Genomic DNA, 20791 nt, shown 5'->3' on the forward strand with positions numbered 1-20791 from the left:
CAGTTATAAGTATGAAAAATGGTGATAAGTCACCTTTTTCAGTGTTGTAGTTGTAATTTTCAACAGTCATTAAATGAACTGTTGTAAGTTGAGGACTACCTGTACTACTACAAACTGTTTATTCTACTAACATGTTAGGTGCAATCCTTTATATTTTTAACATATTTATATGTTTAAAGAATTATCTATGTAGTAATTTTGTTAATTTTAACTGCAGTTCAGAATAACTATAGAGAAATTGTGTGACTGTGAACACACACATACACACATGTCTGTATTTTTTAAACATTGACTCTGGCAAGTGTCTATGCAAATGATTTTCATTCTAGCATTGACTTGAGAATACCAAATGACTAGTTACCAGTCAGGAATTATTATTGCAAAAAGATATGTAACAGCTTTACATTAACACATGATTCCCAACTTTCATTGGCATAACATGCCCAGAACCACATTCCAAAAGTGGGTGAAGCTCTTTTTAAGAGCTGAGTTAGTGGATAAAACTCCCATGAAGGTTACACTTCCCATTTTTCTCTCTTACAGCTTTACATATATTGAAAATGAGGGATGAATTTCAAAACAAAATATACAAAAAATATCTTTCCTCAATAAAAGTCCTGTGTTTTCCACAGGCTGCATTTTTTTATCTCTAATTGATATTGTGGAAAATACATACTGACTTTCAACATATTTGTTTGTCCAGATTTAATAATAGAATAAACAGAAGGGCCACATCAGGTTTTATATTTATATCCCATATTTTGAAGAGTAAACCATGAATTGTTTTTAACTCCTCTTCTTCACAGATAATAGCACACTGAAAAGCATTAAGGTCTATGGCAAAAATGAGTCAAGTATTTTTTATTAGCTTTACTATAGAAAAGACTGAGAGTTAAGTACCAGTCAAATGATCTCTTTCTTTTCTCATACCTCTTTTTCCAGTCTCCTAAGTCAGCATTTATCAGTGCTGCAAAAAAAGCCAGATTGAAGTCCAATCCTGTCAAAGTTCGATTCTCAGAAGAGGTCATTATTAATGGCCAAGTTTCAGTAAGTGCAATTTTAAGCCTTTTTTTAACTAGGAAAAATGGGATCCATTCATTCATTTTGCAAAATTTTAAGTAGATATGTTGTTTCATGCATGCATGAACAATATATTTATTACTGAGGTGAAAGTCACACTGCACAAACATGAAAATACAAAGAAATTCAAACACATGAAGTCACCACTACCTTTATGTATGTTATATGATTGTTTGCTTAAATGTACCACATGTTAAATCACACACATTTAATGTGAACATGTTATATACTGGAGAGTTAATGATTATGATCGTTGTTTGTAGGAGGTATAATTTTTAAAAATACCTTATTTTATAACATGTATATTCAGTGCATTTTCAAATAAGCAAATTAAAAATTGATTCACCATCTGAGAGGACTCCATTATGTAATCACGTAGCAGTGAAAACCATCCCTAACTGATTATCATTTATTTATTATTTCAAAAATTGTCTAGGGACTGTTGAGTGCTATAGGCATGCAACATCTTCAGAGTGGATTATCTGGAGTAATAAAATATTTCAGAAAGCACAGCAGAAAGGTGTTTTTTCTGAGACATTTTAATAATTTAAAGAAATGTGTTATGAAACCAAGGGCACAATGAAGTATTTTGTTCTTGGCAAAGTAAACAACAGCTCAGTATAAATAATTCATAAGAATCATCGACTGGTAAGGAATTTCTACATTCTTTGCTTGAAAGAATGCCATTTCAATTCTGGTATCTTTAGATTTCAGCTCCTCAATTTTGTCCTTGCTGAATCCTGTGAAAAATACAAATAATGATTCTTCCCTTGCTTCTCACTAAATGAGTTTTTGCAATTTAAAAGAGAGAGAGTTGGCATGCTGGATCATTGCAATGACTGGATTGTCTGGAGTTATTGTCACTACTGAACTTGGAATATTCAGAAGGCTAGAACAGCATGACACTTGCAAATATTTAGGATTTTTCATTCTCTTTTTTTAATTCCGTGATACAGACAAGTACGCAAGGTCAGCCAGTCAGGTAATGAAACATTTGCAAGCAAACGGCCCAACTTTAGAGGGCACCAAGAATTCCACAGTTCAGCCCTTTGCTACAGAGATTCTCTTTTATTAAGACAAATAAATAGGCCAAGATTTCATTTTATCAGAAGCTATGATAAAGCCAACAGTTTACAGAGACTGCAGACTGCCCATCTAAGGCTGAACCAGCTCTGAAACCACCCCTTAATCATGCAAACAACTTGCATCCAGTTGCCATAGAAATCACACACCGGATGACTTGTCAGTCTGCCCAGATAGCTGAAAATGTGTTTTCCTTACAAGCTTTCTATTTTTAAAAACTGTTTCTTATAGTATGTCTTGGCATGAAGGATACTGTTTCTGAAGTAAATCCAGGCTTTATGAAAACAAATTCCATCCAAAGTTCAAGCTCACGAATTACCTAAAGAGTAATCAGGGTATTAGAGTTTGATCATCTTGAAGAATAGAGTATAAGTCAAGTCTTTATGTGAAGATAACCATTCAGTATTAACTTTAATACAGAACTAATTATTTTGTTTGTGAGATTCAATACATTTAAGGTTCTGTGTACATAAAGCTTTTGCTGTATCATATTATGATTTTCTATGAAATTTAGATTAATTTTAAGTCAATATGATTCTCATCACAATTATTATTCTTTAATAGGAAACAGTTAAAGATAATTCACTTCTTTTTATGCCAAATGTTCTGAAAGTGTATCTTGAAAATGGGCAAACCAAATCTTTTCGCTTTGATTGCAGTACTTCTATAAAGGTAAGCTCTAAATGTGTGTGTGTGTGTGTGTGTGTGTGTGTGTGTATACACACCAAATGAAAGAAAAAAAACGAACACCAGGATATAATAAACCAGACTGTTTAATATAAACAAGCCTGTGATTAAGAAGAGTCACTAAGCTTTTGTCTGGCCAAAAACTGCCAGCGTCATCGAGTTAGAATAGGAGATCGGGAAGGCAGCTCATATAGCCTCCTGCCTCTGCGCCCGGCTCCTTCAGCGCGTCATTGGCCCATTGATTGTATTGATTGTATACAACGGGCTGATGACGCGCTCCACATGTTTGATGTGGAGATTAAGGTCGTGAGCTGTTTCCTGCCTTGGGTACAAAGCCAGATGAATGACCTTAGGCTAATCACTTCCTCTCAGCCCCAGCAAATCACTTCTGAAAAACTTTGCCAAGAAAACAGTAGAGATTTGTCCAAGCAATTTCAGAGAATCTGACATGACTAAAAGGAAGAGAAAAAAAGTCATCTGAAACTCAACAGAAACCTCTATATCATCTGTGGCATTATACTACCTGTTAAAAACCTAGAATTAGGGTCATTATTTAAGAGCAAGTTCCAATTATAAAAAATTACAACAAAGAACATATAAAGATGAGGGTTTGTTTAAATAAACATATTGTTCTCCTATGGAAAATTACACATACCAGTTGCTTGCACTCAATGGAGAATTTACAAAACAATTTTAGGTCTTTATTTTTATCTCATTTCTCTTTCTTTATTTTAATCTTATATCATAAAGGATGTCATTTTAACCCTTCAAGAAAAACTTTCAATCAAGTGTATTGAACATTTTTCTTTGATGCTGGAGCAGAAGACAGAAGGGTCTGGAACCAAACTTCTCTTGCTCCATGAACAAGAGACACTAACTCAGGTTTGTTTAATAATTCAATTATATGTATAAAATGGATATTTAAGCTGTAGTTGGTTAAAAAAATGACCTTTGAAATAATTTTTAGAAAGCAGTATTGTTACTGATATTATTTCTAGAACCCATCCACTTAAATGTCTTAAAAGAGGCAGAATTTATATTCAGCAAGAATATCATGAATTAAAAATGCTTATGGATATTCCTATAAGTAGAAATAGTATCAGCAGAAAAAAGCTGTACAGCAGTATTTGATGAAGGTTTTACAAATTGCATTGGGCATGATGGTCATTCTGGTTGCCAATTTTCAGCCTTGGCATAAAGTGTATACAGGATAGTTCTAGTGGGCAATGGATCTAATTTGCTCCTTAATGAACACAGTAGACATTTCTTTTGAGTGGAGATGAACTTGATTGTATTTCAAGGTTTCAGCTGTATTGTAACCAAGTTGCATGGATATATCATTCATAAAATATCTTCCATAAACATCACGTCTAGCTCCCATCCATTTATGTTTCAGCTTTGAAAGAAAGCCTTAAGAGGAGATCTAGAATACATTAGAACCCCTTCCTTGGCCTGTGTTTGGATATTCTGTTCTCAGTTACCTTTACTTTCTTCTTTAGCATTTTGTTGTTGTTATTATTTTGCTTAATTACTTCATTTTATAATGCCGTGGTATTTGCCGTGGAAGTGTGTAGTGGGGTGCCCCAGGGCTCTGTTCTGGGCCCAGTACTCTTCAACATTTTCATCAACGATTTAGACAAGGGGATAGATGGGGAACTTATCAAATTTGCAGACGACACCAAGCTGGCAGGAATAGCCAACGCTCCAGAAGACAGGCTTAAGATACAGAAAGATCTGGACAGACTTGAACACTGGGCACTATCTAACAAAATGAAATTCAATGGTGAAAAAAGTAAGTTTCTACATTTAGGCAAGAAAAACCAAATGTACAGGTATAGTATAGGGGGTAACTTGTTCAATAGTACTAACTGTGAGAGGGATCTTGGAGTCCTAGTGGACAATCACTTAAATATGAGCCAGCAGTGTGCTGCAGCTGCCAAAAAAGCCAACATAGTGCTAGGCTTCATTAGCAGAGGGATAGAATCAAGATCACGTGAAGTATTAATACCACTTTACAATGCCTTGGTAAGGCCACACTTGGAGTACTGCATCCAGTTTTGGTCACCACGATGTAAAAAAGATGTTGAGACTCTAGAAAGAGTACAGAGAAGAGCAACAAAGATGATTAGGGGACTGGGGGCTAAAACATATAAGGAATGGTTGCTGGAATTGGGTATGTCTAGTTTAATGAAAAGAAGGACGAGGGGGGACATGATAGCAGTGTTCCAATATTTCAGGGGCTGCCACAAAGAAGAGGGAGTTAAGCTATTTTCCAAAGTGCCTGAAGGCAGGACAAGAAGCAATGGATGGCAACTAACCAAAGAGAGAAGCAACCTAAAACTAAGGAGAAACTTCCTGAGAGTTAGAACAATTAACCAGTGGAACAACCTACTTCCAGAAGTGGTAAATGCTCCAATACTGGAAGTTTTTAAGAAGAAACTGGGCAGTCATTTGTCCGAAATGGTATAGGGTTACCTGCTTGAGCAGGGGGTTGGACTAGATGACCTCCAAAGTCACTTCCAACTTTATTATTATTATTATGGATCATCGCACACTCAGCCAGATGTTCAGACTGGATTTGGCATTTTGTCTACCTATCAAGTCCTTACCCAGGACCTGGGATAGGCAGATATGGATGTTTGATGGTATTACAGATATCGTCGCAGGATGGAAGCAGTTCCTAGTAAGGCTGCCTTTTGCAATTGACTAATAGCGAATTTGTCAATGCCAATGGTGTTCAAGTGGTGCTCCAGTTGTTTTGGGATTGCACCCAAGGAGCCTATGACTATTGGTACTACCCTTGCTTGCTTTTGCCACAGTCTTTCTATTTCTATTTGTAGGTCTTTGTATTTTGTTATCTTCTCCAGTTCTTTCTCTTCTATTCTGCTGTCTCCAGGCACTGCCACGTCCACTATCCAGACTTTTTTGTCTTTCTTATCGACAATTGTTAAGTCTGGGGTGTTATGTTGCAGGTGCTTGTCTGTTTGAATTCTGAAGTCCCAGAGCAGTTTAATTTTATCATTTTCTATGACTTTCTCTATTTTATGATCCCACCAGTTTTTGCTTACAGGCAAATGATATTTTTTGCAGATCTTCCAATGCACCATTGTTGCTACTTTGTCATGCCGCTGCTTGTAGTCAGTCTGTGCAATCTTCTTGCAACAGCTTACCAAGTGGTCCACTGTTTCTTCAGCTTCTTTGTATAGGCGGCATTTACTGTCTGTTGCTGTCTTCTCAATTTTGACTCTATATGCATTTGTCCTTAAGGCTTGGTCTTGTGCAGCCAGAATTAGTCCCTCGGTCTCTTTCTTTAATTTTCCTGCTCTTAGCCATTGCCAGGTTTTATTATTATCTGCTTCCCCAGCTATTTTTTTCACGTATTGGCCATGTAGTGCTTTGTCTTCCCATGCCTCTATTCTGTTCTTCATTTGGTCTTTCTTGTAGGCCAGTTTGGTCTCTCCAGTAGTTAGTAAGCCTTCCTGATATACTAATTTCAGTGCATCTTCATCATTGTTCTTCAGATATTCTTCCAAAGCCATTTTTTCTTCTTCAACCATCTGATGTACTTGTAGCATTCCACGCCCACCTATTTGCCTTGGTAGATAAAGTCTATCAATGTCACTGCGTGGATGAAGGGCATGATTCATTGTCATTATTTTTCTGGTCTTCCTATCCATTGCTTTTAGTTCTGCTTGAGTCCAGTCCACTATTCCAGCTGTGTACCTAATGACTGGAATTGCCCAGGTGTTGATTGCCTTTATGGTATTTCCTCCATTGAGTTTGGACTTTAAGATCTTCTTCACTCTCTTGATGTATTCACCTCTAATCTTTTTCTTGACTTCAGTGTGCTTGATGTTGTCAGCTTGAAGGATACCCAAGTATTTGTAGTACTCTTCCTCATCCAGACTCTTAATGTTATTTTCGTGGGGCATCTTGATTCCTTCAGTTTTCATTATTTTTCCTTGTTTGATAGTAAGTGTGGCACATTTGTTCAAGCCAAACTCCATTACAATATCTTGGCTATATATACGGACAGTGTTGAGCAGCGATTCTATTTCAGATGATGTTTTTCCATACAGCTTCAGATCATCCATGTAAAGGAGGTGGGATAGTCAGGTAGATGTTTTTGATGTTTGATAGCCTTGTCCTGAGTTATTCAGTATTGTTGACAGAGGAAACAGTGCAATAACAAATAGTAATGGTGATAATGAATCTCCTTGAAATATTCCTCTCTTGATATTAACCTCTCCCAGCTTCTCACCATTGATCTGCAACTGTGTCTTCCATTGTGCCATCGATCTTTGCACAAATTTTCTGATGTTTCTACTGACTCCTGTTATTTCTAGGCACTTTATTATCCAATCATGTGGCAGAGAGTCAAATGCCTTTTTGTAGTCAATCCATGCCACATTCAGGTTGGTCTTCCTTCTCTTGCAGTTTTCCAAGATCATTTTGTCTATTAGGAGTTGATCTTTTGTTCCTCTGCTATTGGGGCGGTTTCCTTTCTGCTCAGGTGGAAAGAGATTGTTTTCAACTAGATGGTGTTGTACTGCATCAGCTACCACACCAGTTAGTAATTTGAAAGTTGTTAGTAAGCAGGTAATTGGCCTGTAGTTGCCTGGTGTTGCCCCTTTTGCTGGATTTTTCATTATTAGGTAGGTTTTCCCAGTTGTTAGCCACTTTTCAATTTCTCCTCCTTGTAGTATATTGTTGAACTGCTTGGAAATGATGGGTGTATAACAGTTAGATGTTTCAACCAAAACCCATGCAGTTCATCTTCACCTGGTGCTGACCAATTTTTGATTTTCCTTGCTCTTTTTTCTACCATTTTTTTTGTTATTACTAGTTCTTTCATTTCAACTTCTGTTTTATTTGCATCCACCTCTTTTAACCAAGCCGCATCCTTGTTGTATTTCTTTGGGTTATCCCATATCTGCTTCCAGAACTGCACTGTTTCTTCCTTGTCAGGTACTGACTGATTCCTTGCAGTTTCTCCATTGATGGATTGGTAGAAACGTTTCTGATTGGATTGAAATTGGAGGTTCTGCCTATAGTTTGCAATTCAAGCTTCATATCTACTGATTTTCCTGGCTATAGCTGTTATTTATTGCTTTATTATTTCCAGTGCTTCCTTGATCTTCCTTGTTTCTAAGTGGTATTTCTTGATTAGGTATTCTTTGGTCTTCTTGTTCTTCAGCTTCTTTTCTTTCATCTGTTCTAGCTTGCTTGCATGTGATTGGCAGAAAAAGCGAAGAGAACAGAGGGGAGGGATATTGGGCAACTCAAGCACATGTGGGCAAGTGAATGCTCTGCTGAGACAAGAGTGATAGCAGTAATATCAGTTTGAGGGTTAAGGTAACGATGAAATTCAGATTCTGGGAAGATTAAATATGGGTGGCACATTGGCTATAGGAAGAGGAGGAGAGGGTAGAGAGAAGATATAAAACACTTTTACTTTACTCACACTGTCCAGATTTTCTTTCACCCAAAACCCAGGACAATCAAAACAATCTGGGCCTTGTTTCTGTTAACCAGTGGCTGACCCAATCTGGCAGAATGGAGTAACCTCTTCCAATTTCAAAACAGTTTTTTCCCCATTCTGTGCAATCTCTAATTATCCTGAATCTTTTTAAACAAAATATGATATCTTATTCAGAAAACTATTATCCATCTATTTTGATAATTGAAGCTGCAGACAAAAGTTCTGAGTGATTTAATTTATTTATCATTAAGAAATATGAAATATTCTAGATCAGGGGTTCCCAAGCTCTTGGCCAGTGGGCCACGGAAATGGCTGGCCGGTGCGCATAAGTGTGGGCACACATTCCCCCCCACTTGTGCTAGCGCCTGCGGCCCTCTTTGCACATGCGTGTGGGCGCGAATGGGGCCGCTAGCACTGGGGGGGTTGTGCGGCCTGTTTGCGCATGTGCAAATGGGGCTCTTAGTTGCTGTGGGGGGGTGCATGGCCATTCATGCATGCGCATGGCACCAGCACATGCTGCATGTGTGAACGGGGCCGCTAGTGCTGTGCCAGGGCACGTGCACGCACCAATTTGGAAGCTGCTCTCCTTCCCTCCGGGCTGTAAGCCCAGAAAAGTTGGAGACCTCTGTTCTAGATGCAGCACTATGAGATTCTTAGGTCACTTACGGTACTAATAGGACCCTTGCTAGGTTTTTTTCTTTTGTGTGGTGACATTCTGCAAATTGTGTCTGTGCCTCAAACTGCTGCTGGGGTTGCAGCAGTGCTGCTACAAGGTTTCTGGTGGATAGCAGAATCCCATGGGGATTGGAAGTCATTCCTAAAATTCCAATCTTGTCAAAGGAATTGTCTCAACATCTGTAGGACACCAGATTGAGGAAAGTTGATCTATAGAAGGAGAAGGTATAGATGGTTTAAATTCAGAAATAAAACCTCAGTAAGCATAAATAACCACCCCAAAAAATGGATAGGGCAAAATATACATTTTTTTCAATAAATAAATCTGTAAATAATATTGCTGTTAAGAGGCAGCTTATCTGAACTCTCAGATTGCATTTTTAAACACCCTAGTGTTAGAAATATTCAAGGTCAGCTCCCAAGTTTGCATATCTCTGAAATATTCACCTGGTCTTTAGGAAACCCTTCTACTATCTCAGTGGTTGCATAATTTACAAATCAGGCCAGGAGAAATAGCAAAACAGGGAAGGGGAAGGTTTGATTCTGCCATCTTTCAAAGCTTAAATTTCTCCCTCATTCTTCCAACTATTCCCAGTGGATGGAATTCTCTCAGGGGTGACAATAACGCCTTTTCTCCCAGTGCAAATGATCAGGAACTGAGACTGGCACTGCAGCAGTAGACATGCAGTAGAATGTTGGATACTTGAATTTTATAAATTGATGGCAGAAACAGATTGGTCAAATTAAAATCATTTTGCATCCTGGGAAGAACACTGTTTTCTTTTTTCCCCTGATGGTGTATCGAATAATATTAGAAGATTAAGTATCATAAGATACTTAAAAGAAGGAAGACTATAGGGAATACCTGTACATTTAAAAGCATACCTGATAATGATAATGGTTCTTTTCCAGGCTCAAAGAAACATGATTTTGACTCTTTGTCATCCACTTTATAATAATAATAATCAGAATAGAGCTGGAAGGGACCTTGGAGGTCTTCAAGTCCAACCCCCTACTCAAGCAGGAGACGCTAAACCATTTAAGACAAGTCCAGTCTCTTCTTAAAAACCTCCAGTGATGAAGTACTCACAACTTAAGCAAGCTCTTCCACTGTTTAATTGTTCTCACTGTTAGGAAGTTTCTCCTTAATTCCAAGTTGTTTATCTCTCCTTGATTAGTTTCCATCTATTGTTTCTTGTCTTGACTTCTGGTGTTTTGGAAAATAAGCTGACCTCCCTCTTCTTTGTGGCAGCGCCTCAAATACTGGAATACTGCTATTGTATTGAGTATGGTTTGTCAGACAATTACAAATCCATCTGGTGGTAATGCTGTCTATCCCAAATTTTTCTGGTTTACCAAGAAGTAGGCTGTGGTCTACTTTGCTGAATGCCTTACTGAAGTCTAAGTATATTATATCTACAACATTTCGCCATTCTACTAATCTAGTCACTTTGTCACAGAATGAAATAAGATTGGTTTGCATGATCTGTTTTTAACAAATCCATGCTGGGTTCTAGTTATAACTTTATTAGTTTCTAGACGTTCACAGATCTGTTTTTTGATTATTTTTTTTTCAGTATCTTCCCAGATATTGATGTTAGGCTGATTGGTCTGTAGTTCCTGGGTCTGTTTTTTACTCCTTTTTTGAAGATGGGAACCACATCAGCTCTTTTCCAATCCTCTGGTAGTTCCCCAGTGCTCCAGGATTTTTGAAAAATATGGTACAGTGGTTCTGAAATAACATCTGCCAGGTCCTTCAGAACTCTGAGATGCAATCCATCAGGTCCCGATGATTTATATTCATCAAGATCAGACAGGTTTTCTCTTACCATTTTCTTGTTTATTTTAATTTTATTTCTAGTCTATCTTTCACACTTACATTTTTGGTAGGTTGGGCTATAGTTTCTTTTTGTGTGAAGACTGACACAAAGAATGAGTTCAGCAGCTCTGCTTTCTCTCTACTCCCTATTATTTCCTTGCCATCTTGTCTCTTAAGTGGACCTACTGTTTCCTTGACTTTTTTTCTTGTTATTTATATGTTGAAAGAAACTTTTTTTATTATCTTTTGTTTTGCAAGTCTTTGTTCATTCTGAGCCTTTGCTTTCTTGACTTCATTGTTGCAGATTCAGATTCATCTCCTGATATTCTGCCTTAGTTATGTGTCCCTCTTTTCATTTTTTATATTTATCCTTTCTGTTTTTCAGTTTCTCAGAGAGATCTTTGTGCAACCATGCTGGTTTCTTCTTGGATTTCTTGTTTTTCTTTTTCAGTGGTATTATGTTGGACTGGCTTTTATGATCATATTTTTCAGAGTTTCCCATGTTTCCTGAGTTGTTTTCCCATTTAGGATTTTTATCCATGGAAATTTTTGTAGGCTATTTCTAAGTTTGTTAAAATCAGCTCTTTTAAATTTTAAGACACTGGTTAGATTATATTCTATTGCTTGGCTTGCATTATATTGAATTCCAATATATTGGAATTCCATATCTCCCCTCAAGATGGCAGCCACAGAGGAAGCATGGTTACCTTGTGGGGAGAGAAGTTGCTATTAAACTAAGTTATCTTAACTAAGACAAAACAGTAAGAGGAGAGATGGAGAGGGAAAAATAAGTCAGAAAAATAAAAAAGACTGGAGAAGAGGAAAGGAGAAGAAAGACCTATGGAGCAGAGAGGAGAATCAGGTGTGGGGCAGAGAGCAGACCCAACTGAGGGTAGCCCAGCGACCAGCAGAGAGGAGAAGAGGCGAGCTGGTGAGATAGTGGATCAGGGAGGAGAGCCAGCCAGGGAGAGAAGAGCAGAGCTTACTGTGGACCATCCAGGCCATGAACCAGCAAACAGGAGCCACGTAGCTGCAGAGTTGGTGAGGATAGTGGAACACTGCAGTACAGTACTGCAAATGGCAGTAGACCAGGGATCGCAAATGGCAGTAGACCGGGGACTGCAAACAGCAGTAGACCAGACAACGTGAATAACAGTGGACCAGGAATTGCAAACGGCAGTAGACCGGGAATTGCGAACAGCAGTAGACTGGGGACTATGAACGGCAGCAGACCAGAGACCGCGAACGGCAGCAGATGGGGGACTGCGAATGGCAACAGGCCGGGGATTGTGAATGGCAGCAGATCAGGGACTGCGAACGGCAGCAGACCAGTAGACCGGGAACTGCAAACGGCAGCAGCGCAGTAGACCAGGGACTGTGAACAGCAACCGCACAGCAGCTTGGAAAAAGAAACTGATGCTATTGTGATCTGCAAAACATAGGATAGAAAAAAATAGGCATAATTACCTAGAACAGAGAAGGCAGAAATATGGCTAACAGCAAAGCACATCCACCAACCATAAAAGAGGGATTTTCAAACAACAAACGCATGGAACAAGTGACAGATACTATTGTGGTATGCAATACATGTTCCATGTATGTGCTTATGCCCAACGAACACCCAAACTATACATGCATTAAATGTAAACTATGTGAACTACTAGAGGAAAAAGTAAGGGATCTAGAGGCAACTCTAGCCAAACTCCAACTGACACAAGAAAGTTATACCCAAACCGAACCAAACAATGGACAAATAACTCCCAGAGGACTTGACCCTACTGATAAACTCTTGGAGGAAGACAAATTGAGGTGTGTCACACATTGAGGGAAACACAACAATCAAAGGAAGAAGCAGCACACATTTAATAAACCCCTACCACCCAATCTAACCCAACCAGAAGCAGCCCCATTAAAACTGAGCAATCAATTTCTCCCCCTAGATGTAAATACACAGACCCACAACCTCCCTGTCAAAGAAAACATGCAGACACCTAAGAAAGAAACAACACCAAATATCCCTTAAAAAGTCACATCAACAAACACCTCAGAAAAGTACATCAGACTGCAAAAAGAAAAAAAAGGCAAGTGTTGATTATAGGAGATTCTATTCTCAAAGGACAGAATCAGCCATCTGCAGAACGGACATACATTCCAGGGAGGTATGTTGTCTCCCTGAAGCAAAAATCAAAGATGTGGCTGAAAACGTAACCAAAATAATCCAGGAGATCCAGGAAACACACCCATGGACAGGCATAAAAGTCTTAAATGCTTTTATACAAATGCTCAAAGCTTGGGGAACAAACAGGGTGAACTAGAAGCAATAGTACAGGAGGATGAGTATGACATAGTTGGCATCACAGAAACCTGTTGGGACAAAACCTATGACTGGAATGGACTGATGGATGGATACAAATTGTTCAAAAGAAACAGAACTACAAAATATGAGGGGGAGTTGCACTATATGTAAGATAATATTACATATCTACAGAAATGCACATGATCAAAGATAAAAGCCCTCCAGAATCTATATGAGTCAATATAAAAGGGGAAAAGGTGACATTGCCATAGGGGCATATTACAGGCCACCCAACCAATCAGAAGAAATAGATGGACTCTTTACCAACCAGTTAACAAATGTATGCCGGAAGCATACCACAGTAGTAATTGGTATTTCAACTACCCAGATATCAGCTGGGACATAAACTGCAGAGAGCAGGAGATCAAACAGATATCAACTCTACAATGAGCCTAGCTGCAGCCATCTTTCTCTTCATTCTAGATTGCCACATAGAATGGAGGGAGGGGGCTTGCCTCATGAGTCAAAATAATCTTCTGTTCCATGAGAACCGAGGTCATCTGCTGCTCCCGCGATCAGAGACTGGGCATTGTATAAGAAAGCCTGCTAAATGAATGTATTGCAGAACATAGTTATGGCATAGTTTTGTTGGTGGGACATTATACTTTGTAACTGGGAAATTTTTAGTGAGAATTTCAGACTTGGTTTCACTTTTGATCATGCCAATATTTTTTAACTAATAAACAGGTTCTTTGATTAATTTTCAAGCCTCGGAGTTCTGCTTTATTTGTCTCTGTCTGTCGGAACTATGACATTAAACCAAGTCTCCTAAAACTTTCATTTTCCTGGTGTGCTGGGCCCCAATCTCCTACCCATCTTTTATTTATTTATTTATTTATTAATAAAATTTATATGCCGCCCAATCCCTAGGGACTCAGGGCGGCGTACAAAATTAAAACAATAAATATAACAATAAAACAGTAAAATAAGTGCATTCATACAGCATGTCCCAATCGTATCCCAGCCCCCCCCCCCCCCGGGGACATCAACCCCAGGCCTGCCGGAACAGGAGAGTTTTAATGGCTTTCTTAAAGGCCGGCAAGGTGGGAGTAGTTCAAATCTTGGGGGGAAGTTGATTCCACCAGGTCAGAGCAACCACAGAAAAGGCCCTTCCCCGAGGGCCCACCAGCCGACATTGTCTGGCCGATGGGACCTGAAGGAGGCCCAATCTGTGGGAACTCACTGGTCTCTGGGAACTATGCAGCAGTATGCGGTCCTGTAAGTAACCTGGTCCTAAGCCATGAAGGGCTTTAAAGGTGATAACCAACACCTTGAATTGCGTCCAGCCCACCACCATCGACGTGACAGCCCTGGGCGCCAAGAATGATATGTTAGCTCTGAGCGGTGTAGCCTCTCTAAGAGCCCCGATACCCACATGTGTCACCATAGCACCAACTATCCCCGACGCAAGGGGAGTCCTGGCCATTACAGAGACCAGGACAGCCCTGACCTTCACCGATATCAACGGAGCCCTGAGCTTCATCACTGATGTCACAGCCCTGATCCATAGCCTCGTCGTCCTGCCAGTCCCAGAATCTTTCCCAGGGCTGACAAGAGAGAGTCCTCCAGCGTGACATGATGCAGCATTATGGGCAAATGCATGACCTGTTAGATCGACAACAACGCATGGCTTGAAAGCCACATTTGATGGGGATCCTGAAAAGTTGACTTTCTTTCTGAATCAAATGCATTCTTATCTGAACTGCAATGTCGATGGCTACCCAGACCCAGCGGCGATGGTTGATGTTGTCGCAGCAACCTAGAGGGAGAAGCCTCTGAGTGGCTAAATAGTCTGTACAACGAGCAAGCACCTGAGCTATGGAATTTCAACCTATTCATCCGAGAGTTGAGAACCCGATTTGAAGACAACTCCATAGCCCTGAGAGCAGAGAAAGACATTCATGAAGTGAAGCAAACTGGCAGACCGGCGATGGAGCATGTATGCAAGTTCAGAAGAGTTGCAGGCCTTATTGAACAGTGGCTAGAACAATCCCTAGTGTACCATTTTAAAGAGGGATTGGATGATGACTTATTCCAGGCCTGCATCTAATGGGCGGGGTCCTGACCACTTACAAGAATGGTACCAGATAGCAGTAAAGATAGACATTGAGCTTACCCATCGAAAAAAGTCGGCAGCTCCCAGACCGGTTCCAAGACCAGAACCTGTCAGACAACCACCTCCCCGTCAACTTCCAGCGCTACTGCCTCCCCTCCAGCTTCCAGCAATAAAAGCAGCTGAGTTTCCCAGCTCCCCCCCAACACCACTGATCAAATGCTTCAGGTGTGGCCAGCAGGGACATCGAGCGGCAAATTGTCCTGTTCTGTATCCCCAGCAGAGAGGTAAATTGGGACCGGCAGAAAGAAAGAAACCCATTCAACAGCCGACCAAAGAAAGGACAAGTTGGGTCGCCCAGGAGCTTGTCACCCAGGTCGCATCACCTACACAGGAGAGAGTCAAGACTCCAGCCAGATCCACCACCACTCTGGCTTCCTATGACAGCGACGATGAGGGGAAAAATGACCCAATGGGGAGTCGACTCATTCCAACTTTTTCACTCACTGTCAAACTCATAGTCCCTAAGACAAGGGTGCAAATGGATTTGAAGGTACTAGTGGACTCAGGGTGTTCCCAATGCATTATCAGCTTGCCAATTGCCCTTAAAATGGGCATACGAGTAAGACTGCTTTCCAAACCCATGAGATTTGAACAAGCGGATGGATCCTTAATGGGAGGAACCTTAGTCACCCACCTAACTGAACTGTTACGTCTAGAAATAGGTGAGCATTGGGAGTTCATCTGTTTTGTGATGGCTCCAAAAAATGACTGAAGCTGTGATTTTAGGTCTAGTGTGGCTAGACAAGTGGAAATCTTTTATTTGGTGGGAAAAGGGAATGAGCACCATGATACTACTGATAGATCCTGACTCCCCTCATAGCTCTTTTGACGTTAACAGAGAACCTGATCCACCGGCAGAAACAGTGAGTAGCCACTATTCCCCTGCTGGGGGAGCCACTCATCCCCAAAGAGTACCGGGACTTAGTGAAAGCATTTAGTGAGAAGGAATGTGAAATCCTACCACTGCACCAGCCAAATGATTGCTCCATTGAAATATTACCAGGAGCCAAGCTGCCTAAACCAAAAATGAATGCTATGTCCCCCCTCAAAATGGAGGAACTACAGCAGTATGTGAATAGAAACTTAGCTAGAGGCTTCATTGAAGTGGCTAAATCTCAGGTGGGGGCTCTGGTGTTATTTAAGAAGAAGAATGGGTCGCTGAGGCTCTGCATAGATTATAAAGAGTTAAATGCTGTGAGTGTGGAGAATAAATACCCCCTCTCCTCCTGAAGGACCTACTAACCCATCTAGCAAAGGGCTGCATTTTCACCCAATTAGATCTAAGAGAAACGTATCATTGAGTAAGAATAAAAGAAGGAGATAATGGAAGAGTGCTTTAAACTGTCCTATGGGCAGCTATCAATTCAAAGTTATGCCATTTGGACTACAAGGAGCTCCAGCTGTTTTTATGCAGCTGATTAACCAGGTGCTGCACAATCATCTATACAAGGGGGTTCTGGTTAACTTGATGACATCCTAATCTTTAGCGACAATATGGCTGACCATGTGAATTTAGTGTGACAAATGCTAAAGAAACTACTAAACGCCAAATTCTATGTTAAATTATCAAAATGTGAGTTCCACCAATTTGGGCTACTGGGTCTCCAGTGAGGACATAGAGATGGATCCTGGCAAAGTGAAAGCCGTAATTGAATGGCAACCCCCAATGACTCGAAAGCAGCTTCAAAGCTTTCTGGGATTTGCAAACTTCTATTGGCAATTTATTCCTTCATTTGCTGAAATTGCTTTATTTCTAACAGTCTTATTAAAAATGGGTAAAGATGGGGGAAAGCCATGACCGGGCCAGCCGTTAACATGGACTATGAACTGTCAAACTGCTTTTGAGAATTTAAAAAGACTTTTTGCAATCGAGCCGATTTTAAAGCACCCCTTCCCAGGGGAACCATTTGTGATTCAAGCCGATGCTAGCAATGTAGAGTCGGAGCAGTACTTTTGCAAAAGAATAATAATGGGGTCTGGGTCTTACAATCCTGCACCTACACTTCAAAAAAATTCACTGATTGCGAGAGGAGGTGGGCAGTTTGGGAGAAAGAAGCTTTTGGGCTCTATTAACCTGGTGGCACTACTTGGAAGGGAGCAAGGTGCCTTTTGAAGTATGGACTGATCACAAAAACCTAGAAGCACTGAAGACTCCTCACAAACTTTCCCTCAAATAAGTACGATTTAATTTCACCCTGAAGTACATACCAGGAGGGAAAAACTTTTTGGCTGATGCCCTGTCAAGGTTGCCTCAGTATAAAAGCCAGTGTGAACAAGTCAATGATTCAATCATGCCTACGGCACAGGTTGTTTCTCAATTAACACCGCAGAGAGCCCTGTCTATGACAGATCCGAACCCTGATGATCCCGTGACGAGAAAGCTGAAGCACGAACTCCTCCATGATCAATGGTTTAAAGACCATCAAACCACCCTAACCTGTAGAGGTGGACTAGCTTACAAGTGGGGAAAATTGTATTTGCCTGAAACCCTCTGCCTCCATGCACTTCAACGTAACCATGATGTAAAACAAGCCAGACACTTTGGCTATTCAAAAATGCTACATTTCATTCACTGGCAGTTTTGGTGGCTGTGTTTGAAGAAGGACATAGAAAATTATGTCAAAAGCTGTGTGATGTGTGCCACCATGAAATGAATTCCAGGGAAGCCCCCTGACTATTACAGCTTATTCTCAAAAGCTAGTCACGGACTCTTCCCAGCTATTGGAAGAGATCGCTATGGATTTTATAGTGGAGTTACCCGAAAACAGCGGAAATATGGTAATATGGACTGTGATTGACCTTTTTTCGAAGCAGGCTCACTTTATTGCCTGCAAGGGACTTCCATCAGCCCAGAAATTAGCCAAGATATTTCTTAAACACATTTACAGGCTGCACGGAGCTCCAAAATGGATAATCCCTGACGGGGGGTGCAGTTCATAGCCATGTTTTGGAGAGGTTTCCTGAAAATAATTGGCTCGTTGCAAGGGTTGTCACTGGCTTTTCATCTGTCTATGAATGGGGTGGCTGAAAAAGCGAACTCAACGGTGGAGCAATACCTTAGGTGCTATGCAGACTACCAACAAATTAACTGGACTGACCTCCTCCCTTTTGCTGAGGTGGCTTACAACAACACAGTTCATAGCAGCACTGATTTTATTCCTTTTAAGATTGCCACAGGGAAAGAATTCAACCCAATACCTGAGCATCCTCAAGGACCCTCTACTTCCCAGACTCTTGACCAATGGGTGTCAAAATGGGGGAGGTTTGGGACAAAACAAAGCAGCACTGAAAAGCCTCAGAAGCATATAAAAAACAAGCTGATAAAAGAAGATCTCCCCAGAGATCTTTCCATGTTGGGAAAAAGGTTTATTTATCCACGAAATATCCACGACTTAAGTTGCCTAGCAAGAAGTTGGGGCCAAAATACCTAGATCCCTTCCCTATTGTCAGAATCATAAATCCAGTTACAGTGGAGTTGAAACTCCCATGACTCTTAGGGAAGATTCATCTGTATTCCATTGCAGTTTATTAAAACCATTCAGGGGTTCTATTTTACAACCTCCTCCCAAGAAAGCACCTGGTCCCCTAGTGATAGCTGGACAAATGCATTATGACATAAAACGTACTCTTGATTCTAGGATTTTTAAAGGGAAGTTGCAATATTTAGTACAGTGGAAGAGATACCCATTATCAGAGGCTACATGGGTGAAATCTAATGATGTGAAAGCTAATAGACTCATCCGTAAATTCTATGACCCCAACAAGCCAAGGGGCATCCCTTAACCTATGCTTCTGTTTAAATTGCAGGATCACTCCTTTCTGTTAAGGGGGGGCTGGATGTCAACACTGTGACAATGGATGTCGTCGCTCTGACAACTGAGAATTAGCAGCCATTTTCACTTTTGTTTCTAGCATGCCTTATCTCTTCTTTTAGAGAGGAGATGTAGAAGGGGGGATGGGGTAAATGCTTGAGGGTTTAGTTAGCCATAATAATGTAGAAGTGTGGGGTGGGAATTGCTACTTTGTATCTGGGGGGAGGGAATCTCAGTTTTGGGTTCAACTATGTAAGTGCCAATACTTTGTTTCCTAATAAAATGTTCTTTAAAGAAGAATTCTTGCCTTGAAGTTCTTTTAACGGTTTCATCTATCGGAACCATGACAACCATTTTCTTACTTATTTTAATTTTTGTTTCTAGTATGTTTTTTGCAATGGTTTTTTTTGGTATGTTGGGCTATAGTTTCTTTTTGTGTAAAGACTGATGCAAATTATGAGTTAAGAAGCTCTGCTTTCTCCCTGTTGCCTATAATTTCCTTGCCATCTTCACTCTTTAGTGGGCCTACAGTTTCATTGATTTTTTTCTTGTTAATATGTTGGAAGAAACTTTTTTTTATTGTCCTTGATTTCTGTTGCAAGCCTTTGCTTTCCTGACTTCATCTTTCTGGCTGTCTGCTGATAATTGACCTTAGTTATGTATCCCTCTTTCCATTTTTCGTATTTGTCCTTTTTGTCTTTCAGTTTGTTAGAGAGATCTTTGTGCAGACATGCTTTTTTCTTCTTGGATTTCTTTTTTTTTTCTCAATGGTATTGTAGTGGTCTGGGCTTTTGTGATCATACTTTTCAGAGTTTTCCATGCTTCTTTGGTTGTTTTCCCCTTTAGGCTTTTCATCCATGGAATCTTTCCTAAGTTCTCTCTGAGTTTGTTTAAGTTGGCTCTTTTGAAGTTTCAGACATTGGTTGGATTGTTTTCTATTGCTAGTGTTTGCATTATACTGAATTTCAGTATAACGTGGTCACTTTCACCCATGGTTTGTGCAGTTTCAATTCCCCCTATCACTTCTTCTCTATTTGTAATGATTAAGTCCAGTATAACTTTATGTCTAGTCCTTTCCTCCACCTTTTGGGTGACAAAGTTGTTGGCTAGCTTGTTTAGGAATCTGTTTGATTCTCTCACTGCAGAGTTTGTCTCCCAGTTGATATCTGGATAGTTGAAGTCTCCCATTACTACTGTGGTATGCTTCCTACATACATTTATTAACTGGTTGGCAAAGACTATTTCTTCTGATTGGTTGAGTGGCCTGTAATATACACCTACGGCAATGTCACTTTTTTTCTCTTTTATATTGACCCATATACATTCTGGAGAGATTTTATCTTTGATCATGTGCATTTCTGTAGATATGTAGTGTTCTCTTACATATAGTGCAACTCCCCCTCCTCTTTTTGTAGACCTGTTTCTTTTGAACAATTTGTATCCATTCATCAGTGCATTCCATTCATGGGTTTGTTCTCCAAGCTTTGAGCATTGGTATATAAGCATTTAAGACTTTTATGCCTGTCCATGGGTGTGTTTCCTGTATCTTCTGATTGTTGTTTGAGTTTTTCTCTTTTTTTCATTACTGCCTACCTCATTGTTTAATTTGTTTTCTTGGGATTTGTGATTGGTTTTGGGTTCTGGAGATTCTAGAGTTTGGTCATCCTCCCCCCTCCTGACG

The 20791-nt window shown here is 40.1% G+C and overlaps 1 protein-coding gene across 2 annotated transcripts in view; it reads left to right on the top strand.

Annotated features, from left to right (window-relative positions):
- The window catches only part of FRMPD4 (FERM and PDZ domain containing 4), a 350102-nt gene that overhangs the window by 291837 nt on the left and 37474 nt on the right, over positions 1 to 20791 (top strand). For both annotated transcript variants that reach the window (XM_039364275.1, XM_039364276.1), the window contains exons 11-13: positions 943 to 1047; positions 2728 to 2835; positions 3601 to 3732. In XM_039364275.1, coding sequence (XP_039220209.1) covers positions 943 to 1047; positions 2728 to 2835; positions 3601 to 3732 — 345 coding nt within the window. The remainder of the gene's footprint in view (positions 1 to 942; positions 1048 to 2727; positions 2836 to 3600; positions 3733 to 20791) is intronic.

The sequence above is a fragment of the Crotalus tigris genome, unplaced genomic scaffold (genome assembly GCF_016545835.1).
Source record: "Crotalus tigris isolate CLP2741 ecotype Arizona unplaced genomic scaffold, ASM1654583v1 scf7180000019707.1183690, whole genome shotgun sequence".
NCBI classification, from domain to species: Eukaryota; Metazoa; Chordata; class Lepidosauria; order Squamata; family Viperidae; genus Crotalus; species Crotalus tigris.